The following is a 26,158-nucleotide window of genomic DNA, read 5'->3' as shown; positions in this document are numbered from 1 at the left end:
GTGGGAGTATTTCCACCATAGAAATGAGCAAAAACTACAAATCAGCATTTAATTTTCCCCAGAGTGTCACTTGTTAATCATTTACTGGCTCGCCACTGGTTTTGTGTTCCACAGCCAAACACATTTCTAATGGATGCATCCTTAATGGTTTTTCATGCTACTTGTAATAAGATAAGGACCTCAACTTGTCAACTCGAATTACACTTGTAGGAAACTGGGTTCTCCTGGTCTCTCTCTTAAATGACCATTTAGGTACCAGACACTGTGCTAGGCAGATTCTTTTTTATTCTACCTCACATAATCCTTCCTAGATCCCTGAAAGGTAAATATTCTACACCTATTTCACACACATGAGAAAACCAAAGCTCAGTGGGAAGCAGGGTTCGCCAATGATGTCCAGCCAGTTAGGGGCCAAGATAGGATGTGAACACCCTTTCATCTGACCCAGAAATCTATACTCATTCTCCAGCAACACAATATGTTTTGAACATAGCACGCACTGAATAAATACTTGTTGAGTTATTGAAACAGATATTAACTACTCCTTCCAAATAGTTAGGGACCCAAGATGCTGAGCTCATGTGCGAGGCAGCTTTCACACCATATGTGCAAGAGACATTGGCACTAAGCTACTTTTCCTGAACATCAAAGAGAGCCCTGAAACTCTTATGGTTAGAAGATTGAGTTTCATGAAAGTATTAAATTTATGTTTTTTCGAACAGCATCACTGGGGGAGGGACCGTGGTTACAACTCTCTCATCTTGAAATAGACACAGAGCAATTTCCTCCATTGCTGGTTGTCAGCCTGGCTCCCAATCATTGCCCCCAGAGCTGGCAGAATTTCAATGACTCTAAAATTAATCTGTGGGGCAGAGAGTTTGTCCAGTGCCTTGAAATTCTGGGAGCTTTGCTGTGGTCAAAAAGTCAGTGCCTAAAATGGCAAGTCAGGAGGTCAAAGGTGAAATCCCAGTTCTTGGCCCAACTAGGGACCTTGGAGAATCCTGAGGATACATTTCTCCCTTGGTTTTATGATGGGAAGCTGCACAAATTATTCTGAACTAGAGTGATCGGCAACTAACACAGAATTTCTAGGTACATACATGGGATATTTAATTAATTTGTTCAACATTTGTTTGAATTCCTAAGGAAGATAGGCATGTGAACAGATAAACAGTGTGATGTATATAGTGAAGAAGACATGTACAGGCTGCTAGGATTGCACAGAACCTGGGGTGACCAAGCCTATGAGATGTGGAGGAGGAGGCCAGGCAAGGCTTTCTGAGATGACGAACACTGAGGTTAGATTTAAGGAAAAAATGGAGCTGGAGAAATGAAACAGGAATGTAAGGGATTACAGGTAAAGAGAGTAATGCCTCTACTAAGGAATTAAGATGGTTAAACTACAAGCAGTTCGGTGTTATAAAGCATAGAGTGTAACATGCAGAGTGGCATTAAAAAATAGCTAAAGGGGTAAGGACCAGGATGCCCTTAGATATGCCCAATAGAGTAGGGAACAAGGATATTCCAGGAAAGCACTTGAAGTGTACTCCATACGGAATAGGAAGCCACCAGAAGTTTCAACCAAGGGATGATATAGCCATATTTGTTATCAGAAAACATCCTGAAGGCCCCCAAGTCCATTAAAAGGTAACTGCAAAAGAATAGGTAGGAGATGAGGGCCAAGGATGGGGCTGTAGTGAGAGGTGAAAAGGGCAGCATATAGATACATATAGAAACATTCATTGACAGAGTCACAGGATATAGAGATTGAGTCTAGGATAAGCCCTGAGTTTGCTTGGGCACCTAGCTGGGTGTGATACCAGTAACTAAGCACAGGCATGGGAGCGGATCTGGAGAAGAGAAGAGTTGTAGAATGTGTGCATCATCCAAGTGGAGACATCTAGTAACCAATGGACATATGAGTTTCGGAGACCATGCTTTATTCATTTTTTAATCCAACCTAGAGCAAATCCTAGCACATGTAAAGATCTTGACAAGTGTCTGTAAATTGGAAGGATAGAAGACTTAGGAGAATGGTTCAAGATAGTAACAGAGGTTTGGTGGGGGGAGGTTAGCAACTACTGAAAGTGGTTAAAACTGACAATGGATGAAATGGCAGAGAGGGTCTCTAAAGTGAGAAGATAAGAGAGCCAAGAATGAGATCCTTGGGAGCACCAACATGCAGGAATGGATGAGACATACCAGTACAAGGGGATGGAGACCAAGGCACAGAGAACTTGGAGGGGGACTAAGACAGGGACGTCATGGAAGCCAAGGAAATCAGGTGGAGAAGCAGGATCCTAAAGATACACCCAGAGAAAAGTCTACAGGGACCATCCAGGGGCCTCTGCAAGAACAATTCCAGTGGAATGGAGGAGATAGAAGTCAGAATACCCCGGGTATTCTTGGGTGAGGAGAGAGATAATAGGTGGGGTAATCGGCGGACTCAAGGTCAAGGGGGGATATTTTAGGGAAAAAAAAAACAACTTACACATGGTTGGAAGTGTTAATGGGTTGAAAATATGGGAGAGGCTCCTGGGTGTCTCAGTCGGTTAAGAGTCTGACTTCAGCTCAGGTCATGATCCTGCCGCTCCTGGGTTCGAGCCCTGCACCAGGCTCTGTGCTGACAGCTCAGAGCCAGGAGCCTGCTTCTAATTCTGTGTCTCCCTCTCTTTCTGCCCCTGCCCCGCTCATGCTCAAAAATAAACAAACATTAGAAAAAAAAAAAAAGATGGGAGAGAGATGGGGTCATCCACCCTCTAAGATGCCATAGAAGGTGCCCAGGAAGGAGACTGGCAACCCAAGTGGACAGAAGAGGTGCTGTGGCTTCACCTGAGACTGTGAGAAGGTATGGCGAGGCATAGAGATTCCTTTGCAAGAGCAGAGGACAGAAACTGCTCCATTTGCTAGAGTTTAAAAGTTGGGGAATCCCTCCATGTCCAAAAAGGGGGAAAGGGCTATATAATTATATCCACATAAAATAAAACAAAATATCTTATGCTCACATATAGTCATGAAATGATGTGGCCATATTTAAAAAGGAGTTATAAAACGATGCTGAACAAAAAAGATGAATGATTCCTAATTCAAGTCACAATTATTTTTTTTTTAATTTTTTTTCAACGTTTTTTATTTATTTTTGGGACAGAGAGAGACAGAGCATGAACGGGGGAGGGGCAGAAAGAGAGGGAGACACAGAATCGGAAACAGGCTCCAGGCTCCGAGCCATCAGCCCAGAGCCTGACGCGGGGCTCGAACTCACGGACCGCGAGATCGTGACCTGGCTGAAGTCGGACGCTTAACCGACTGCGCCACCCAGGCGCCCCTAAGTCACAATTATTTTTATAAGAAACTTCAGAAATATGTCTAAGTTATTAACATCAACTGTGATCATGTTAAGGTATGGAGGTTTTGTGGGTGCCTCTTAGTACCGCGTCTGTGATTTTCTACAAGTTCGTTGAATGTATTCTGAAAAATTTTTTAAATAATACAGTAGGACTTACAACAGCTAAGTTTTTCCATAGGCGATAATTCTCATCCTTCTATAAATGTACCCAAGAATCAGAGCTCCAGATACCTCTGACCTCTGCTAGAAATCTTTCTCCCATTCTTCAAGTTACACCTGATGGGACCATCCCATCTGCCTCATAATTTAGTTCTCACCTTTTCCTTCACTGCCCTTCCCCTGGAGAATCCAAAGACCGCCCCTGCCATGAACACAGGCTTTTCGTTGCTGTGTCCAAAGAACCACATCCAGACCACAGGAAATCTTCTGTCCTCACCATGGGACAGATGTGCCAGGCAGCCCTGAAGTCAGCCCGTGTTCCATTGGATACTTTGCCGAAGGTCTCACCTAATTCTGCAAACATAACTGAGACAGGCACCTTACGGGGAGAACCCAGGTACCGGAGTGAGACAGAACTGGGTTAGACTCTCCGTGCCCTCTTCTTACTAGGACAAGCTACTTACAAAAACGGACCTTCAGTCTCTACATCTGTAAAATGGGGGTAATGAAACCTACCTCAGTGACTTTGGAGAATCGTTAAAAAGCATCACATATGTGTGTATACTTATTATATCTATATATGACATTATCTGTATCTAAATGTCTATATTTACATTTTACTGACCTAGAATTTCACAGTCTGGGGCTTGCCATTCCATGTGGTCATTTACAAACCATCTGAGACTTTGAGCATGTTACTTAACTACCAGTGACTGAGGACGAGACAGGATAATGGGGGACATCTCTATGGATGCTGGTGAGGATAGATATAGTAAAGAGCAAATCGATCAGTCTCTTTCAAAAGGTTCCAGAACTTGTCCGTGACCCTGATGAAAGACGGGACACGTGACTCAAGTGTAAAAGGAGCTTGAGACAAAAGTTTAATTTGTTGGGGCGCCTGGGGAAAAGAAGGGAAGATGGCGGCGTAGGAGGACGCTGGGCTCACCACGCGTCCTGCTGATCACTTAGATTCCACCTACACCTGCCTAAATAACCCAGAAAACCGCCAGAGGATTAGCAGAATGGAGTCACCGGACCCAAGCGCAGACGAGAGGCCCACGGAAGAGGGTAGGAAGGGCGGCGAGGCGGTGCGCGCTCCACGGACTGGCGGGAGGGAGCCGGGGCGGAGGGGCGGCTCGCCGGCCAAGCAGACCCCCGAGTGTGGCTGGCAAAAGCGGAGGGGCCTGACGGACTGTGTTCCGACAGCAAGGGCGACTTAGCGTCTGGGAGGTCATAAGTTAACGGCTCTGCTCGGAAAGCGGGAAGGCCGGAGGACAAAGGGAGGGAGAGCTGCGGAGCCCCCGGACGACAGAGCTCAGTTTGGCGGGGAACAAAGGCGCTCGCCAGCGCCATCTCCCCCGCCCATCCCCCAGCCAAAATCCCAAAGGGAACCGGTTCCGGCCAGGGAAATTGCTCGTTCCGCGCAAACACCCAACTCTGTGCTTCTGCGGAGCCAAACCTCCGGCAGCGGATCTGACTCCCTCCGGCTGCCACAGGGCCCCTCCTGAAGTGGATCACCTAAGGAGAAGCGAGCTAAGCCTGCCCCCCCTGCCGCCGTGCACCTTGCCTTCCCACCCCAGCAAATACGCCAGATCCCCAGCATCACAAGCCTGGCAGTGTGCAAGTAGCCCAGACGGGCCACGCCACCCCACAGTGAATCCCGCCCCTAGGAGAGGGGAAGAGAAGGCACGCACCAGTCTGACTGTGGCCCCAGTGGTGGGCTGGGGGCAGACATCAGGACTGACTGCGGCCCCACCCACCAACTCCAGTTATACACCACAGCACAGGGGAAGTGCCCTACAGGTCCTCACCACACCAGGGACTATCCAAAATGACCAAGCGGAAGAATTCCCCTCAGAAGAATCTCCAGGAAATAACAACAGCTAATGAGCTGATCAAAAAGGATTTAAATAATATAACAGAAAGTGAATTTAGAATAATAGTCATAAAATTAATCGCTGGGCTGGAAAACAGTATACAGGACAGCAGAGAATCTCTTGCTACAGAGATCAAGGGACTAAGGAACAGTCACGAGGAGCTGAAAAACGCTTTAAAGGAAATGCAAAACAAAATGGAAACCACCACAGCTCGGATGGAAGAGGCAGAGGAGAGAATAGGTGAACTAGAAGATAAAGTTATGGAAAAAGAGGAAGCTGAGAAAAAGAGAGATAAAAAAATCCAAGAGTATGAGGGGAAAATTAGAGAACTAAGTGATACACTAAAAAGAAATAATATACGCATAATTGGTATCCCAGAGGAGGAAGAGAGAGGGAAAGGTGCTGAAGGGGTACTTGAAGAAATAATAGCTGAGAACTTCCCTGAACTGGGGAAGGAAAAAGGCATTGAAATCCAAGAGGCACAGAGAACTCCCTTCAGACGTAACTTGAATCGATCTTCTGCACGACATATCATAGTGAAACTGTTGGGGCGCCTGGGTGACTCAGTCAGTTAAGCACCTGACTTTGGTTCGGTCATGATCTCATGGCTGGTGAGTTTGAGCCCCACATCAGGCTCTGTGCTGACAGCTCAGAGCCTGGAGACTGCTTCAGATTCTGTGTCTCCCCCTCTTTCTCGGCCCCTCCCCCACTCATGTTCTGTCTTTCTCAAAAATACACATTTAAAAAAAACAAAGTTAAGTTTGTTGTAATAGAAAAATAAAGGTATATTTCTAATACTCCTAAGTTTGCACATGGAACATTGCATGGTAACTTGGGTGGGAAGATAGAAGTGGACTTAGCTGCTTAGTAGTGTGGAGGAAGGTGGCAAGACAAGCCTATGTTTCCTTCCCGATCTAATATTCTCATTTTACAAAGCACTCAGTGGGAGCCCAGACAGATGAAGCAAATTGTTCTTAATCACAGAGCAAACTAGAATTGAGGTCTTCCAAATCTCAGGCTCACGTTGCCTGCTGAAATAGTTTGTTATGGTTTTACCAAAAGCAACAGAATGGGAATGGGATGCCCTAGGTTGGGCAGAACCAAAGCCCGGAAGCTGAGCCATTTGCCCAAACTGCAGTTGCCTGAAGGAAGAGTCATTAGGAGAAAAGCAAAGCCAACAGTCTCTACAGTTCATCTGACTCCTCAGTTACATCTGAGGACACATAACCAGTGCATCCAAACTGACTGACCCAATAGACTATCATCTATAGAGTATATACTCATGTCACAATTTGCTCAGCAGCATTCATTCCTAAGGCAGGGGCTTGCCAGTGAGAATGTCTGCCAATGTGACAGAATCTCTGCACCTTCAACCCAAGTGACCTTGGATTATTTTCTACCTAAATTACTGTGTGGCTTAAGATTACTTTGGCCAAAAGTGCATGCCTTGAACTAGCTTAGGTAAGCATGTGAGCCTCTTATATTTTTTTTTAATGTTTATTTATTTGAGAAAGAGAGAGAGAGCTCAAGCAAGGGAAGGGCAGAGAGACAGGGAGAGAGAGAGAGAGAGAGAGAGAGAGAGAATCCCAAGCAGGCTCCACGCTGTCAGCAAAGAGCCCGATGTGGGGCTCAAACTCACAAACTGTGAGATCATGACCTGAGCCGAAATCAAGAGTCGGATGCTTAACTGACTGAGCCAATACAGGCACCCCAGCATGTGAGTTTCTTATAAGAATGTTTCTGGCTCTCGCTCAAGACCAGACACGTCTTTGGGCTCCAGGATGCATTGGAACTAGGGGTTTGAATGCCTTCAAAAACTCTGTCTCCATCTTGCATTTCTAAGGCACTGTTCCTTTCCTCAATTCAGTAATCCTGGAAAAGGAACTCACTGGTCTGTTTGGATCAAGAACTCACCCTGAGCTGACCAGCTTGGCTAGAGAGGGTGAGTCACAATTAAATGCCTTCTGCCGTCATTTAAGGATGAGCTGGGAACAGACAGGCACCAAGGGTTCATTTTAGTATTTATTAAGTGTAGGGCTCTGTACTAGGCTCTGGAAGAGAAGAGCAGCAAGGGAAACAAAACGCTGGTGAGGAAACAGATTCCTCTCTCCAGGAGACTCCCACTTTGGAAGGGAGAGTGACCTAATAGGGCCGAAGCAGTGCTACCACCATGGGGAAATCTCTTCTTGCACAGGGCTTGGATTGGATTCTGAAGTTAGTAAGCAAAGCAAAAAAGGTCTGTGGTCAAATATGACTGCCCTAAGTACCTGAATTGCACCCAACACAACAAGATTCTCGAAGCAGGAAACCCCCAGAACAAAACTGACTCAGCACAGATCCATACCTCCCACCTCTCGCTCAGGGTACGGTCTCCCTGAAGGGACCGGTGGGCAAAATCACCCACCATCGCCCACCCTATTGAGAGTAGTTCTCTTCTTTTCATGCCATTTTACCGAGTGTGTGGACTTAAAGCTTCAGAAATTCAACACATTTACGACGTGACTCGTTAACTTGCCAAAGTCACACCACATTGAACTTGAGAACCAGAATCTGAGCCCAGGGTTGCCTGACTTCTCAGTCCATGATCACTCCCCTATCCGCCATCTCCCGGAGTTGCCTTTTCCCCATTTTCTAAGCCGTTTAAAGCTGGAGGACCCAACTTGTCCCTCCTGGGAAATCCCTGGCCCTCAGCCCAGAAGCAGCACAGAACTCTGCTCAGGTGAGTCTGTGTGAGCAGCGTCGGGCGGGTGCTGGACTGAGCAGAATCGGAGGGTCATCTGGACAAGCACAGGGGACAGTGATTCCAGGGCAACGGGCACAGGGACATTCGTTTTCCTTGGTTGTATATGCTATAAAGAGCTGATCGAGGAGATGTTTATAAACGGGGAAGGGAGCTTGCTGTTTTTAACCGGTTATAACATGTTGGTTCAGTGACCTGATGGTGCACTTCCATGAACCGTTACTTTACACTTGACTCTTTTTCTTGGATGGTGGGCAGATAAAGAGGCTGCCGGGTTGACACAGGGGAGGCTGGCCATGCCCAGAGCTTCCATTAAGCCATGAAGCATGGACTCTTCAGGCTCTGGTACAGCTTAGAATCCACCCAGGATTGACATTTTGCTCTTTCTACACGGCCATCGAAAATCTTCCACCACCTACCCCTGCCGAGGGCCCCGTGCATGTCTCAGGTGGGAGGGGCTCTCAGTTCCTATGCCAGTCCCTCTTTCCAGAGCTTTCCTAGCTCCCTGGAACTACCTATGTTGGTAGATTCTTTTGGATGTCTACTCAGATAGCCACACTTCCCTTTCCAAAAAGGTACCCCCCATACCAGGAGCTAAAACTTGGTAGAGTTACACCAATGATTCCTAACCCTAGATGTTCATTTTGGAATGCGTGTGCCACACACACACACGCTCACCTGAGTGTACAAAAGGACATGAACAAAGCCCAATTAAATCAATCTCTAAGGGCATAACCTAGACACCTGAACATATTTTAAAGACTTCCCAATTCACTCTCCACCAGAATTGAGAGTCACCGGCCCTAACCATTCCCCCTACCACTGGTCTGGGATGAGCATTTGATAAAATCCTGGCCAACGAAAGGAATGAGAAGTCTTCTGGGAGGTGGGGCTTTGGGGAAATTTTTCTTCTTTCTTTAAAGGAGACATGAAAACAAGATGGATCCCCTTTCCTCTTTCTGACCCCTGGGTTTTGCAGTATAAAGACATAAAAACCTGGAGTTGTTGGAGCCATTTTGGGACCATGAGGTAGCCAGCCTAACCGCCAACAGGCAAGAAGGAAAGCATCTGGGAACTTGGTGGCATCTTTGAGCAGCTTTGTTCAACAATCCTGGAATCAGCTTACCCTGAGAATACATGTGGTAAGAGGCGATTAATATTCTTAATTGTCTAAGACACTTGAAGTTAAACGTTCCGTTACTTGCAGCCAAAAAATCTCCACAGATATACCCACTAGTGAGCTTCCCCTGCCTACTGCCTGAGCCATGTCTAACAGGCGCAGAAGGACATCAGCAGCTGGGCCCCCCCCAGACAGTAAGCCTAGTGAGACCCAGTCTTGCTGCCCAAAAGACTAATAACTAACGTGAGCCCTGGGGCGTGTCATTAAATAACTAGTTACCTTGAGAGCTGTTCCAATAATAACCCTGACATTTATTATGCACTTACTTCATGCCAGAAACTGCGCAAAGTGCCTGAAGTGTGTCATTTCATTCCATCCTTAAAATTACCCAGTGAGATAAGTATTATCTATGTGTTACACATTAGGCAACTGAGACCCAGAGAAGCTGAGGAATTTGACCAAGTTTGCATAGCTAGAGAGTGGCAGGGGGCAGAATGCCCGCCCCGATCTGTCAGACTCTCGAGACTTTCCTTCTTTCCAGGAGACCATGTTGTTTCATTTCCCTAAGACTTATGATGCCCTGTGTGTTCACACATTCGCTGAAGTGCTTAACGACGCGAATAAAAGGCATTCATCATTGTAATCCCTAATGGAGATAACAGAAATATTAGCAAAGGCTGAAGTGAAAACAGTTCAAGTGAGGCCTCATTTTTTACAAGGCCAAGGAATGATTTACTTTATCACAGCAAAGAATTTTATTTGACAAATGCATACTTTATCATCTCTGGTCTGCTGAAAATGTAAGTTTACATTTTTCCTAGCCATAAAATTAAAATAATTTTGGCTCCAAAAACTTAAGAGAAACCCCATTCCAGGTTCAAGCATGTCCCTGGAAATGGAAAGGCTAAATGTGGAGCGTGAATGAACTCCATTGCCATTGGGTGGGACAGACTGGAGTCACTAAGAGCCGGGTTCAAATCCTGGTCCTGCCTCTTATTGACAGCGTGATATTGGACAAGGACCCATTGCTCCATTGGGTCTCTGCTTCCTGGTAAGATGACAGTCACAACTGCCACTGCGGGCCTGGGATGAGGATTAAACCAGATGGCCTATGTAATACTGCCTGGCAAAGCAGATGCGATAGAAAGGCTGCCTGTTATGAAATATACATACATGGGGCGCCTGGGTGGCGCAGTCGGTTAAGCGTCCGACTTCAGCCAGGTCATGATCTCGCGGTCCGTGAGTTCGAGCCCCGCGTCGGGCTCTGGGCTGATGGCTCAGAGCCTGGAGCCTGTTTCCGATTCTGTGTCTCCCTCTCTCTCTGCCCCTCCCCCGTTCATGCTCTGTCTCTCTCTGTCCCAAAAATAAATAAACGTTAAAAAAAAATTAAAAAAAAAAGAAATATACATACAAAGTGCCGAGCGCGGTACCTGGTGCAGAGTAGCTACTCAGTAAACCTCTGATGTCTTCCCTCTACCTTCCCTCATCTTCCACTGTCTTCAAGAGTGAGCCTCCAAAGATGAACCAGGCTAGGTCCCCCCTCTTCTCGGTTGGGGAAGGAGGTGTGGGATGGGGTGCACATCTTGGTTCACTCAGCTTCGATGGCATCTTCCTCCACCCTGACCCAAACACAGGGCAGCTAGCCAATCCATTAGTGGGCCACCTGCCAATTTGGAAGACAAATCTGAGAAAGTGTCAGAGGATAAGAACAAGCGACAGAGCAAGGGGTGGGGTGCCGTGAGAGGAAATGGTTAAGCTGGTTCAACGGCCAAGAGTCTTTGGGAAGCCAGGAGGAGACAATCCACACCGCCCACCCCCATCCCCAAATTAGAAACAAATGAGGAGATTTCAAGGGAATCTAATCTGCTGGTGGGAGAAGCCAAAGAGGGGCCTCAGCAGATTGCCTATCCGTAACAAGGGGGGGCCCTCACAGGATTGGTGAGCCAAAACTGGACTCCCAAGTTGCACCAAGAAAAGCACACAGAAAAGACCAACAGTCCACATGCTTGTTTGGAATTGTTGTAAGTTTTTAAAGTCCTGCCTCCCGTGATTAGGGTCTCACGTCAGCCCCAAGAAGCCCCTAGGACAGTCACCATGATTATCATTCCATTTTACAGATTTGCAGATTGAGGCTTCAAAACTGGCAGTATGTTCTGGGTCACATAAGGGAGCAGTAGATACACTGAGAGATGAGTTTGTCCAGTGCTTTCCTCTTTTTTTTTTTTTAATATTTATTTTTGAGAGAGAGAGAGAGAGAGAGAGAGAGAGAATTAGTGGGGGAGGGGCAGGGAGGGAACACAGAATCCAAAGCAGGCTCCAGGCTCCGAGCTGTCAGCACAGAGCCCGACGCAGGGCTCGAACCCATGAACCATGAGACCAGGACCTGAGCCGAAGTCAGACACTCGGCCGACTCTGCCACCCAGGCGCCCCTGTCTGATGATTTCCAAACAGAATCCAGGGCCCTGCAGCTGAGGTCGAGCCCCAGAATCGGTATTTTGTGAAGCCGCTCAGGTAATTCTGACAATCAGCCAGGTTTGGGAACCACGGACGACATGTACCAAACTCGCTGTGGATGAAGAAAACGGAGCCTGACGGGGTGGAGGAATTTGCCCAAGGTCACACAGCTGGCGAGTGGCTCAGACAAGGAGAGCTCAAGGTCGGAAGAGGAGTGAACAGGAGAGACTTGGCCGAGGGACGGCTCGGTGCTCCTACTTTGCTCAGAGCTGGCCGGGCGCTTGAGCCCGGGATCTCTGCTGGGGCCGCGGTCCCATGAAAAGCTGCAGGATTCCCTTCCATGTACGAGACAGGGGCACGAGGGCTTAGTAAGTTCTGCCGGATGGCAGGGGGTTGCGGCCAGGGAGGACTAAGACTTCAGAGGAAGGCAGAGAGAAACAAGGAAACAAAGGCTCCTTCTATGGAAGGCTGGCTATCTTTGTTTTAATAAAGCCACTTGCGTGCCGTGATTTTATACAACTCGAGTTAGGATAAACGATTCGGAATGAAAGCTTTCCAAGGATATTTACTGGGTATACAAGGAACAATCTGACATACTAAAACACTTAGGACCGAAATAGAGGCAGCAGGGAAGCGTTCCTGTAGACGTGAGTCCTCGCTGTCGCACACAGACCATATCTGCCTTTGCTCACGGTTGTTGATGAAAGTCCGTCCACACCCGTGCTGTGGAGGGCACTAGGCAGGTCAGTGAACCCGCTACATTTACACGAGGAACTCATCGTACTCTGATGTTGCCAAGGTCACGGGGAAGTGGACAGTGTCACCTGCCATTAGCAGAAAAAGTGGTGCAGTATTTCCGAAACACGGTTTGGCAAAATTTATGAGAATATAAAATTGTTTTCAAAATACCCTTTGAGCCAGAATCCTACTTCTGGAAATTTAGTCCGTGGATAATAACATAAAGGCAAATACAGAAAGTTATACATAGGATGCTCAACAAAGCATAGTTTCCAGTAACAGTGAAAACTTGGGAAAACAACGAATGTCCATAGATAGAGGAATGATTACATAAGTTAATTGGATTATCCACTCAAAGACCAGGAAGCCATTAAAACTGATGTGTGTTTATGTTATGGATGTTTACCTATGATAGCACTTAGTGAAAAACATACATCGCAAAGCGAGTTATTTAATGTAATGCAACTCATTATTAGTATAGCCTCTGGACTTGTGGACTGATGCACAGAGAGATCTAGAATGTGGCTTTTCATCAAAATGTCAATGATAATGAGCAGGGCAGGGGTGACTGTAACCTCTTTATTTTCCTCTGTATTAAGTATTTTACAGTATGTTAAAATAATTCTTAAAATTCTATCTCATATGAATGGACTTGTGCTATGAGGCAGGGATCCAGCTTTATACTTATTCCTTACTGCTGGCTAGTTTTCCTAATATTACTTGTTGAGTGATAACACCCTTTCCCCACTGATTTGAAAAGTCATCTAATGCTTATTGCTGAGAAATAGGAAGGTTATTCATATTGTTTAAAAATTACCATTGGTATACAATATTATAGTAGTTTCAGGTGTACGAGATAGCAATTCGATATTTTTATACACAATCAAATGATCACCATGACAGGTCTTAGTTACCATCGGTCACCATACAAAATTATTACACTATTGACTGTATTTCCTATGCTGTACGTTCCATCCCCACAACTTATTTATTTTATAACTGCAAGTCTCTACCTACCAATCCCCTTCACCTATTTATCCCATCCTGTCACCCCCTTCCCCTCTGGCGACCACTAGCTTATTCTCTGCACCTAAGAGTCCGTTTCTATTTTGTTTTGTTCACTTGTTTTTTTAGATCCCACACAAAAGTGAAATCGTATGGTATTTGTCTTTCTCTGTCTGACTTATTTCATTTAGCATAGGACCCCGTAGGTCTGTCACAAATGACAAGACCTCATCCTTTTTTACAGCTAATGTTCCACTGTATGTACATATATACATAGCACATTTTTATCCATTCATCCATCGACTGGACATTGGCTGGTTTCCAGATCTTGGGTGTTGTAAATTATGATGCAGTGAACATAGGGTCACATATACCTTTTCAAATTAGTGTTTTTGTTTTCTTCAGAAAAATACCCAGAAGTGGAATTATTGGATTACATTCTAGTTCTATTTTTAATTTTTTGAGGAACCTCCATACTATTTTCCACAGTGGCTGCATCCATTTACATTCCCACCAACAGTGCATGAGTATTTTAGAATATCTATATAATCAGAAAAATGACAGAGGTCTTCTCATTTGGAGACTAAACTTAGTCTTAGGCAATAAGAAACTCCAACCTGACTTAATGGAGATTGCAAATATTCATTATTTTTAATATATCTATACATGCAATCCACTTAAATGTTCAGTCATGAAAGAAGTTTGTTCATTCATTTGAAATTGCTTAGTAAGCACGTACTGTGAATCAGCCACAGGGATGCTAATAAGTAAGGAGTATCACACAATACCTAAGAAGTCAGGCTTCTGGGGTATCTGGCTGGCTCAGCTGGAGGAGCACGTGACTCTGGATCTTGGGGTTGTGTGTTCGAGGCCCACATTAGGTGGAAAGAATAAATTAATTAAAAAAGAAAAAAGAAGTCAGGCTTCTGAGCCCAGCAGACCTGGGTTTGGATCCCTGTTCCATCATTCCCCAACTGTACAACCTCCTCCAACAAGTTATTAAACTGCCCTAAGCCTCAGTTTCTCCATCTGTCAGAGAGAATACAAATGCCCACAGTATTGGTCGCCCAGCACTGTGAAGCAAATTGTCCCAAGAGTTAGTGGCCTAAAACAACATTAATGACTCATTATCTCTCCTCGTTTCTGTGGACTTTGGAGACACCTCAGCTGGGTGCTTCTAGCACAGGGTCTCTGGTGAGGCTGCAGCCCAGTGAAAAGCCAGAGGATTCACTTCCAAGCTGGCAAGGGGCGGTTAACTGTGGGGGGGAGGTCTTCTCGCAGTGGCCTTCCCCACACTGCTGCTTGAGCGTCCTCGTGGCATGGTGTCTGTCTTCCCTCAGAAGGAACAACTCGAGGGACCACGGTGGAGGCTGTACTGCCTCTTGAACTCCATCACGTCTGCAGTATTCTACGGGTCACATGGGTTAGCCCCGATTCGGCACAGGGGGGGAGGACACAGGATGTGAATACCAGGAGGCGATGGTCACGGGGCCATCTGAAAGGCTGGTCACCACACAGGGCACTGAGAAGATGTCTACAAAGAGCTCAGTAGACCTGCTCTGCATCCATAATGAGCCATGGTGACGACAAAGAGCAAACAGAACCGTGCTTCACAAATGGGCCCCGGGAAACTGGGCCTGGAGACGTCAAGTGGTGCCACTCATCACACAGCCCATTGGTTGTTGAGCCAGCAGAAGCCATGGGTTTTCTAACTTGCCTCTTCAGGGTCTCTCTTTCCACTGAGAAAATCCCAGTGGAGACCCAGAGGAGAGGGACCACTTGCTAGAATGAAGCAGTCACCAGAGTTGAAGACGAATGGATGTCACAGAAGCAAGCATGGGGAGGCAGTCAGAGGTTCTGAATGTCAGGCTGAGGAGGTCATTGTCCTGTCATGGAAGAGGCCATGGGGAGCCACTGAGGAGTTTGGAACAAGAGTAACTTAATTCAGACCCATGGGTCAAGTTCAGTCTCACAGCTGTGTGCAGCACATTGTGGAGGTCTCTGCAGGAAGCAGGCTGTTGGAGCAATCTGGGCATCAGGGGATGAGATACGGTAGCTAGGAGTCCTAGCCACGTGTCACCTGTGGATTCAGGTTAGTTAAGGACTGAGGTGGCCAGGTCACCAGGATTAGGTGACAGTGGCTCACTGAGCTGGCCTGTGCACAGTACCGGTGACATCTGCCCCTCCAGCCCAACTTCCAGCCCTGAGCCTCACTTCAATCTACAGTGTGGGAGGCCCAGGCGCATTCAACACAACTTGGAAACAGCACTTTAAAACAAATAGTCTGCCTTTCCTCTCGGTTCCAGCTCTCTGGGGTGGAAAACCGATGCGATGAAGGACCAGACAGAATGGAATGTATGCGGTTCTGAGCTTGGCCCAAAGGCCCCACTCTACAGAAAGGTTCACTTCCCCGGGCTGATGGTGTTGGGAGGGAGGGTGCCCCAGGCCAGGCTGTCAGTCCAAGCCTCACCTCCCCTATCAGATCTGTCCTGACCGCTCCCTCACGCCGTCCAGACAGAACTTACCCTCAGCGCCCCTCACACTGTTTAGCAGCACGGCTTCTCTCCTGACACCCAGGATGCCGTGACGCCCTGGTAACTTGAGGGCAGAGAACCCATCCCTGGGCATCGCATGTCCCTAGGGCCCAGTATGAACACCAGGGTTTTGCTAAGTAGAAGTCTGACAAATAATTCTCCCTCCTAATTCCGTCAGTTTTACATCCAGACGCTAAGGTTTACAGTCACAAGGGTGGCCATCTGGCCACCAAAGGACTGAATGCACCACCGCCATGAGCTGCCATTCATATCACAAGTATAGTAGATTTATCACCCATTTTCCAGGACAGTAAAATGCCTTGTTCTAACAAAAGACGTCTTTCTTAAAGAAAGACGGAAGCAAAGTGACTTGAGAAAGGAACATTTTGTTTGTCCAATCGGCCCAACAATTCTATGATGGGTTAGAATTGGCCCTGTCTATACCTAGGTTTTATTGGGCAGATAGAACTTAAAAATTGGATTGGAATGGCTTTAGACAGAGCACCCCAGCTTAATACCCACTCCCTATTGTCATACATTCTTAACCATTCTTTATTCATTTATTTACCTACCTAGTCCCTGATGGCCCACGAATTTGCAGCCCTGCAATGTGGCACACTCCCCAGAGCAATGTCTTCTTTGGGAAGCAGCTGTTTGCAAGGTTCTTTCTTGACCTGGACTGAAATCTTTCTATAGCTTCTGCCTACCCATCCTACTTCTGAGGTCCTATAGGTTCTACAGTATAAGACTCATCTTTTTCTAAACTACAGTGTTTCACCTACTTAGAGAGTATGATCAGAGTCTCTCTGAGGCCTTCCCTTTTCCATATTAAGCATATTGTCTTCCTTCAACTGTTTCACAGGACACTGGATCCCCTCACCATTATCAGAACATGCCCTGTCATCCTCTTAAAGAGGGGTACTAGGAAGGGGGAAAATGCTGCAGGCATGGTCTAATTCCTTACAGTGCGAAGTGTAATCCAAAAGCCTGCAGCATGAAGTACCATTTAGGAGCTTGTTGTAAATGCAGAACCTTGAACCACCCTACCTGGGGTCTCCTGGAACAAGATCCTCCGGATGATCTGTACGCACAAACCACCTTGAGAACAAACTCTCTTGGCATTAATGTAGCCTAAGATAACATTAGCTTTTGAAGGTGATTATGTCCCACCATTGACTCTGATTCCTGTTATCTGAAATCCTTATTTTGCCACACACACTGCTAAGCCACATCTTCCTATATTGGCTTCACTGAAGCGTTCAACAGGGTCATTACACTTTGAAGAGTCGTACATGTGCCTGGACTAAGGTCTTGAGGACAAAACACAGATCATGTTCACCCCGTCTTTGGTTCCAAGCAAAGGCCCCGGTACGTAACAGTTGCTTATGTAAGAATTAAGAAAAGAATAAATCAACAGCTGAAATGAGAAAGGAAATTGAGTCACGCTGTTAAAACAATTTGTGGCATGACTGGATCCGGGGCTCCGCTTCCGGGACTGGGACCCTCCTGCTCGTCACCTCTGCTCCCTTGACATCAGCTCTGTATCTGGGCAGCCCCCCGCTCTGTGTTCTCAAGACGGCTGCCATGGCTGCTCGGGGCCATAGCCTTGCTCATTCAAGTCCAGTGGGCAAAGAGTCATCTGGAAACCTCAGGGGATGGAAACTTTTTTCTTTTCTTTTCTCTTTCCGAAACCTCAGCAAATGTCCCCTCCAGTTTCATTAACTTTCATGGAGTTATCCACTCATATCTGAGCCAATCCCCGAGGCCAGGAAAAATTAATATCCTAATGGGTTCAAGCCAGTGAGGATCCACTCCTAGGGCTTTGAGTGACTGGAAATGGAGGAGGGCTCCACCAGGCAACCAGGGAATACTGTGGGAGGTGTGGTGGCGTGGCTGCTGGGGAGGCAGTGAACAGATGTCTACCACAATGCTCGGTAGGTCTGCATTTCCGCGGCCTTTGAGTCTTGCAACGGTCTTCCAGGATGGCCAACATTACAGCAATCACTAGCCTGGGCGATGGCCAGAAAACTTTTCTATTTTTAAATTTGACACACAAATTATTATGCTCCATCACATTGTTTCAGCGATCGACTTTAAAGGGCCCTGGCTTACCTCCTCCTGGAATAATAAAGCAGTCGCAGGAGTTCTTTGGGCCACTCCAAAAACCACTCCAGAGCGGTTTGCCACACATAATAGAGGGTGCACTTGAAAGGCAGCATCCAATGACCAGTTCTGGCTGAAAACTTTTGTGTTTTTTGAAAGTTCAATAAGCAACAGAAGTGACCACAATGCGTTTGAAACTTTATAGCATGTGTCTTCAGGAGACGAAGTGCCTAAAACTAGATGGAAAGACTTGTAATTTTTTAAATTAAAAACTGTAGACAGGAGAGGTAACAGTCAAAGTAAAATAAGCATGAATCCTACTTTTTTCTTTCAAAAATAAAACCCGAGGTATGGGGAAAATTGTAATATGGAATTCAGAAATCTGCTTTGGCCATATGTTACACTGCATGTTCGCTGTGCCTGCTCTCCTTGGGCCAAAAGGCTCTCAATGATGGGTCAAGCTTAGGTGGGGAAGACAAAATCGATGGGACCAAAGGCGCAGGGTGGGGGTGGGGGCACACTTTCTGTCCTCAAGTCAGGGATCAGAGGGCAAACTTAACCACCACCAGCCTCTTTAGACACTAGTGGTCTAGGTGGTCGGTGTGCGAAGGTGGAGGGACCAGCGGTGGACATCACTACTTCTCGAGACACTCAGGCCAGGTCAACTCCCCACAAGGAGGTCAGCTTTGTGATCTGCACAAATGGAAGGCAGCCAAAATCAGTACCCAGCCTTGTCCATCCCGTCTCAGAAATGGTTTGTGCGGATCCTGGCTCTACCACGTACTCAAGGAGGGAATTGGTTATAACCACTCCCTCTCAGCTTTGGGGCCCTCGTGTGTAAAATGAGGGCAATGATACTCATGTTGCAGACTGATGTGAGAAAAAAATTAAAAAAAAAAAATAGCTCATGTGACAAGTGCCTGAAAATGTCCAGGACAAAGCGAACCCTACAAAGACCATTCTCCCTCCTGCCCCGGCTCAGTCCCCTTCAGTGGCTCTAACTTTATAAACATACAACTAAAGTGCTTTGGTGTGATCACAGACCTTTCATAACTTCTCTCTGCCTTTGCTAGAATGCGTGCAGCACTCAGCTTGTACAATCATATATATTTTTCAAGTCATACCTTTTAGTGCTGCAGTAATTGGATTAGGGGGAAAAAAAAAACTGTGAAAAATCTTCCAGTTTTCACACGGACGTAAAAACAACACGAAATGACGGCAGGAGCATGGCTTCATCTCCTGCTGAACGTACCGTCTTGGGCAAGTTTAGTTTAATAGTAGATTTAATCACAGCTTTTACAACAGCAGCAACAACAAACATTTCTCCTATTAGATTGTAAGATCCTTGAGAGTTGAGCTCTCTTTTATTCAAACTTCTATTCTCCTGAGGAACATAGGGAGAATACAATGTCCATCGAAGCCTGGCCAAAATGGTAGGAGAGGCTGAAGGGAAGGATAAAATGAAATACCTTGAAGGGCTTATTGCCTTGCAAGGCTGAAAAGGCTGCTTAATTGCTAGAAAATAAAAAACAAAGAAACCACCGTTGAGAAAGCGTGGACTTGTTGCCTGAGGACTACAGAAGTCACGATTTTTTTAAATTTCTTCAACTTCAAATCACTCTTGAGAAAGGGTCACCCTGGCCTCGAGACAGAAGGTTTCCTATCGGGTCTAGCTTTGATTCCATGACCTCTGGGAAAGCTCCTTCTTCTCTCCAAACTTCAGTTTCCTCAACCACACAGGATACGAAAGAACAAGTTTTCTAAAATCCCTTACAGCTGTAAAATTAGGTGTCCAAGACTTCTGCGCGTACTTGTGGCAGTAAGTCTCCCCCGAGAGAGGCACCCCCCCCTCCCCCCCCCGCTAGACACTCCCGGGACAGACCTGGACTGTCTTCCACAGGCTCATGGCTTCGTAAGCAATAAAACACAAGGATGCAAGTGACTGTGATTCAAGGTGGGAAGGGGGAACGGCCATCCAAGAGGCGCTCACGCGGAATGTGGGCCGTGCAGACAAGGGCCAGCTTCGTGGCGGGGCGGCATCCGTGCCTGTCTCCGGGTGGTGAATACGAAGCACGCACTACGCCAGACAGCGTGCCTCAGTACGAAAAACACCACACAACCGGGCCTGAGAGAAACAGAGCCAGGCCCTCACAGTGCCTGAGACCGGCTGGCAGGAGGCAGACATCTGGAGCGGGAGGGAGGCCAGGCAGAGGGACCTGGACCTCAAGACGGGAGGGCAGGGCCTCCAGAAGCACACAGGAGCGAGCCCGCGCTCGGCCTGTGCGCAGGTGGGCAGGGCACGGGCCGGCGGCGGGAGGAAAGGCAGACGGGTGGAGGGTGGAGCCCCTGACGTTGCCAGGCTGCAGGGTCTGGACCCGAATCCGTCCAACAGAACAACCTAACAATTCGAAGTGACCGAACGCTTAGGAAACGCGACGTGATCGCTCATCCAGTACCCGAACACACCGTTTACTGTCACTACAAGGCAAACGGCAGAAGGAAAACACCCCCACGAAAAGTAACTGGAATGAGTTTATTTGCAGAAGAACGTCTGAACATCAGGGACAGTCCGACCCACAATGATCCAACAGCAGTCGTGACACGTCCTGAGAGGGCTCTTGCACGGTCGCCGGACCACGTCCGCGTGCAGCACCAGCTGGACAGTTCTCCAAATTCACAAAGCCATCTAACCTGAGTAGTACACAATATAGCATGAGCATGATACAGTAATAAAAATACAATATCAAATACTCACTACTCTGTGAACTATAGCTACTATAGAAACCATTTAGGCCTTTTTTTAAAAAATGAAAAAAAATAGATCTATTAGAGCTTTATTTCAAGCATTTTCAGGTGGATACAACTTTAGATATTTTCACTCACAAGAGACAGCAAAAGAATGCCTTCTGAAGTATCTGTAGATAAAATACGTTACTTGTTTAAATGTTTGCAGTCTGACGCGTACTTTGCCAGGTAGGAGTTCAGAGAAGAGAATGAAACCGTGCCGTGGCCAAATCCTGGCTGCTGACCAAGACTCGTGGAGTTTTCAGATTTGTCTAAAAAAGTTTACGTCAGGTGACAGAGAAGGGAGAACGTAAAGAGGACCAACGTTATTCTTTTCCAGTGAAGCCGTCTAAGTCCAGAGAAGGGCCATTTCGGATTCCAAGTGTGCCGTCCAGAAGTGGAATTCCGTCCGGGCCAGGGAGCGGCCTGCGGCTGACTGAGGGAGCTGAGAGGAAAGCGTTAACTGAACAACAGAGATGGCCACGGAGAACACAAGCTTCCAGAGGCGCCGGGCCCACACAGAGGCGAGGGGCAGCCAGGACTACGGGGACAAAAGCAAGCTGTGCTCACTGAACTGCACACATAGAGCTCCTAGGAGGGTTAACAGTTCTTGACATGGGCTCCTGGTTGTAGTTTACAATATCTGCCTTCACCACTCTCTGTCATAAAAGAAAACAGAGTCATTATCAGGACATCAGACCATTTAGAAAGAGCTCCTTAAAGTATATTTTTATTTTCTGAACTCTGGTGAACTCCTGATGACAGACATCATAAATGAAGCCGGAGCGGATATTAGAAGAATCAATCAGAGAACAAACTCATGTAGAGCTCAGACGGTGGGGAGAGAGGGATGTGGGTTTTTGTTTTTTGTTTTTTGTTTTTTAAGGATGGAATATTAATTCCCTTGCCGAGTCTTCCCCGGTTTCATGACGCTAACTTGAGGTCACCAAAAGTCTAATAAAAAATTGACAAATCAACATGCCTTATAATTTAAGGCAAAAGAATTAAAATTAATCATTCAGCATATTTTAATTCATAGGTAAGACCTCATAATTTCGAAGTAAAAAAGTCATTATTTATTAATATTTAAATAGACCATTATTTCCGGCCGTTAACTTTTTTAGAATGTTTGCAGCAATTTGTGAGTTAGTAAGAAAATGTGTAAATGTTAAATAGGAGTCACATATAAAGGAGAAATGTTTTGAGCAGCCCAATTTTTAAAACTTTCCTCCCAAATCCCTAACTTACTTCCAAAGAGCTCACTATTGGGTTATGAATAATGTTTCTAACAAAATACAGAAAGAAAAATTTAGAAGATTACCTCAGATTCGTGTTTTTAAAATAATTTCAACCAAAAGACACTTTTAACTCTTCTTTCCATCCCTCTAACCCACACTTCAAGGAATATCTTCAATGATGAATTTAGCAATTATGCCCTAAGTAATAATTTAAATTAAAACAGCTCCTTTACTGTTCTCAACTCTATTACTAAGTCTGCACACACGAGCAGACAAAGAAAGGTAATTCAAGGCAAATTTTAAAAATACTCTTTTGATTACCACGCTACTTCAGGAAAAATGGGAAGGAGTGAATAATGAAATAACTGTCTCAATTCTCCACTTCACTGCACATGCAATAAACACAACTATAAAGACAAATATGTTTGAAAGTAACCGAAATTTTATTTTAATTTGTTCCAATTCCTTGTTTAATTTGTCGGTCTCCTGGCAAAGAATCAATTTTCCAAAGTTCTAAAACAGGACTCACACAATATTAATTCCCAATAATGTACAATAATCATTTGAACTTCAGAATAAAGAACAAGATAGCAACCACTAGTTCTCCCGCCCTCCTCCCCCAAGTTGCAATCATTTGCCCATTAATACCTGCACTACTGTACTGAACAGATTCTACTCTGAGCAGAGTTGGTACGTTGATTATCTTCTTCCGGGTACTTCACTATTTCTGCCCTGACAATATGCTGCCAATTCCGTACGATACAAACAAGATGAGGAAGAAAGAAAAACAAAAAGAAAGAAAGAAAGAAAGAAAAAAATGGAAAGTATGTTCAATGACGATAATAGAAGGGGGCATCAAAGGAGAAAAAGAAATACACACATAACTTTCAACACGTCACAAAAGAAACAGCAGAATATATGCACATAAAAGGAAAGAAAATGAACCAAGACCCAGGAAACGTAGTTCTTTGCAACTCTATTTAGTTATTGAAATAGACATGGCTACTGACCCTCCCAGATGAGCTGTGAGTTCTATTTTTGGTGTCACAGTTACACATAATATACGTAGTGCCCAGAATTTCAGAGGACAACAAGGAATTACAGGGCTTTTCTATGCTTAAGCGCAGTGAAAGTACTTAATTCCATCTCCTTCGACATTACTGAAGACCCCTCTTTGTGCCAGTCATCCTGTACTGGGAATGCGCGGGGGAGTTCACAGCCTCTGTTCACAAGGAGCTCTGGACTTAATGGGCAGAGAAACACGTACACAGCTAATTGCCATACAAGATAAGTGCTCTACTAGTGGACTTATACTACGCTGTGGGAACACAGGGGAAGGAGTAATTAATTTTCTCTGAAGGTGGGGAGAGGATGCATAAATCCGAGGAAGCCATGTGTCACGATCTTTACATTTAATAATGTCTATTCCTTGTCAAAGATTTAATTTTGAGGCTCATTCCCTCATCCCACACAACCCTTACCTTCACGCTTCCAAATTCCATATAGAAGTAAACAAGCTGCAAAGCATACTTTTCTATCATTAAAAAAAAAAACTCCTGACATACAATATTTAAGCCCAAGAGCTGTTGTTTCAAATATCTAAGTGTTTGGTTGAATGAAAAAGCACAACTAGTTTGCTCGGTTTGGATCGCTATGACCCTGAAGATGAGAAGAGAACGTATCACAAGCAGGTATGATAAACATCCCCTCGAGTGTGGTAGACTTGAAATTATCCTCTCTTGTTTTATGATTTCAAATACCTGATTTCAGAAGAACTCTCTTCATAATAGTATCTATTAACACATATTGAAAAGCACGTTAATCTGGGCAGCTGTTTGTGACGACATTTCTAGAGACTGTGGACAAACAACTGAAAGCAAACAAAGAGGGCGCTCTTATTAGCCTTGGATGGGCTCCGCTCCAGTTCTCTAGCAAGCAGCATTAACTTCTGGACAAGACTCGTGATTTACTAGGCATTTGGCCTGATGCTATCAACAGAAGCATTACCAACTGCCACAAGAGGTATTAACGTTGAACACCATTATCTGACCTCCTCAAACCTAACCGGTTCAGGCCAAACTATGGGTTACAATAAAGAAAAGGGATTTTCATAATCAGTAAGCAACTCATTAATCCTCCGCAATGTTGTTTAAAACCTATCCTATAAACACAACCAGGTTACTGACCTGTGGTCAAAACATTTTGGTTGAAGTATTGACTAACATAAATGAATTGGATTTTCACCATTAATTTTCATCAAATTAACGGAGAACTAACAAGGCAATATCTTTCTCGGAGGCATTGGCTGTCCGACATAAAGCTTTATACGAAGTTTCTGAACTGGAAGTTAGACCAAGGCTCTGCAGATTCAAAACTTTGCTTTCTATGAGGAGAAAAACATAACTTCCATGCAGTAAACTTCATGGTAGGTGATTTCATAGTAGTCAGCTTGTTTACAAGCCACTCAGTGATGTTTTCAGAGAAAATGTTACCTACAAAACATCAACTTCTACTTGTGGAGCCACAAAGTACACTCTGCTATTATTCTCTGCTATTAATCAATGGAGTCAAAATAAAGAAGTGGCCCTAAGGGGAAAGAACACCAGCTTAACCCTTATTTGTCGAAGAGTATTTATGAGTGGATACTGAAAACGAACTTGTAGCTATGTAGAGGGCAAGCAAGAAAGCAACCCAGGAGCTGGGGCCATACGGTGTAAGGAGTGGATAGTCTCGTGGGAAGACACTAAAGATAAATTTGGCCAATTCTGTAATTGTGTCCTTATCCAGACAGCAGCAACACGTTTACTATGGTAAAACTCGTAGTCTGTCATGTTCAGGATGTGGAGTAAACATACCCTGAAGGCTAAAACACCTGTCACTATCACTCATTCAAAGCCAATCACTATTCTAGATATCGAAGACATTCAGATAAATAATATATAATCTCTGGTTTTGAGATGCCTAAGAGTCTAGCATGGAACACAGGTACGTAAAATATTAAAGAATATCATGATGGATAAACACTCAAAGTGGAACAAAACTGTAGAGTACCATTTAAAGCATGGATATTGCATTTTTTTAAAGCACAGTACTTTGCACACCGTAGGAATTTTAAGGAAACTACTTTTCTTTTTCTTCCATACAATGTGCCATCAGATGCTGCCAGTAGCTTTCATTACTTTGGGTGAAAGTTACTTTACCGCTTTGGTGCTCACAACTTCCCGGTCTATAAAACACGAGGTTTATATACATGGTCTCTAAAGTCCCACCTTTAGATCTGGACACCATACGAGAAAAGTAACTTTAAAAGGTGAGGAGAGAACAAAAAACATGGGATATGATATGGAGATCCATGAAGCAATGTTCAGTATCCGAGAATTAGAGTAGTATGTACAAAGTGAGTAAATACATTTCACAAGGAAGACAAGGATGTTCAGGGTAAGAAAAGAATCCCAGTGCAGTTTTTGTGAACAGGTTGAAAAAATTTATAAAGATTAACGTGTAGGTTAAGAAGAATCTATGTTCCTCATGGCTCCTTAAGGAAGATCAGTTTTCAGATACAGCTGAAGAGAGGGACCCTAGGACCAGGGGTCAAACAGTGCTTGAGTCGTACAGTCATGTGCTGACTTTAGTTAAGTCTTGAGCATGCCTACCACATACCAGGTCCTATACTAGGTAAGTTCATATATATTATGAAAATACTCAGAGGGGACATAAGGAATACATATATTTTTAGCAAGTTTAGTATCTCAGACATGAGAGAAATTTTTGTTTTAAAGAAACTAATGCTTACCAAGTTCGAACCAAACAGAAATACAACAGTTTATTAACTGGCAAGTGAAAAATGTCAAGGCTTAAAAATGTATTAAGAACTCTTAACACCAAGTATATATGGCAAGGCCTTCTTGCAATTCAGACTGAAAGAAGGAAGACACAGGACGATGTATTTTCTTCTTAGATGATCTGATGGATTACTGAAAAGCTAAATGCTGTACGTTTTAGAGAACAGCAATTGGAAATTCGTTCTTTCCCCTAAAGGTCTGACTACTTTGTAAACAAA

General features: G+C 45.1%; 1 protein-coding gene across 4 annotated transcripts in view; it reads right to left on the bottom strand.

The window, feature by feature from the left end:
• Positions 1 to 20,539: 20,539 nt before the first annotated feature.
• The window catches only part of RAB28 (RAB28, member RAS oncogene family), an 86,506-nt gene continuing 80,887 nt past the window's right edge, over positions 20,540 to 26,158 (bottom strand). Inside the window, exons 7-8 of one of the 4 annotated variants that reach the window (XM_030314192.1) lie at positions 22,747 to 22,841; positions 21,446 to 21,519 (exon numbers count right to left, since the gene is read on the bottom strand). In XM_030314192.1, the coding sequence (XP_030170052.1) occupies positions 22,752 to 22,841 (90 nt within the window). In that variant the 3' untranslated portion in view covers positions 21,446 to 21,519; positions 22,747 to 22,751. Of the gene's footprint in view, positions 20,768 to 20,894; positions 21,520 to 22,746; positions 22,842 to 26,158 lie in introns of those variants that run through there. The other 3 variants (XM_030314189.1, XM_030314191.2, XM_030314190.1) reach the window with 3 other exon arrangements.

The sequence above is a fragment of the Lynx canadensis genome, chromosome B1 (assembly GCF_007474595.2).
Source record: "Lynx canadensis isolate LIC74 chromosome B1, mLynCan4.pri.v2, whole genome shotgun sequence".
NCBI lineage: Eukaryota > Metazoa > Chordata > Mammalia > Carnivora > Felidae > Lynx > Lynx canadensis.
Note: the sequence above shows the minus strand (reverse complement) of the source record. Positions and strands in the feature narration are given on the sequence as shown.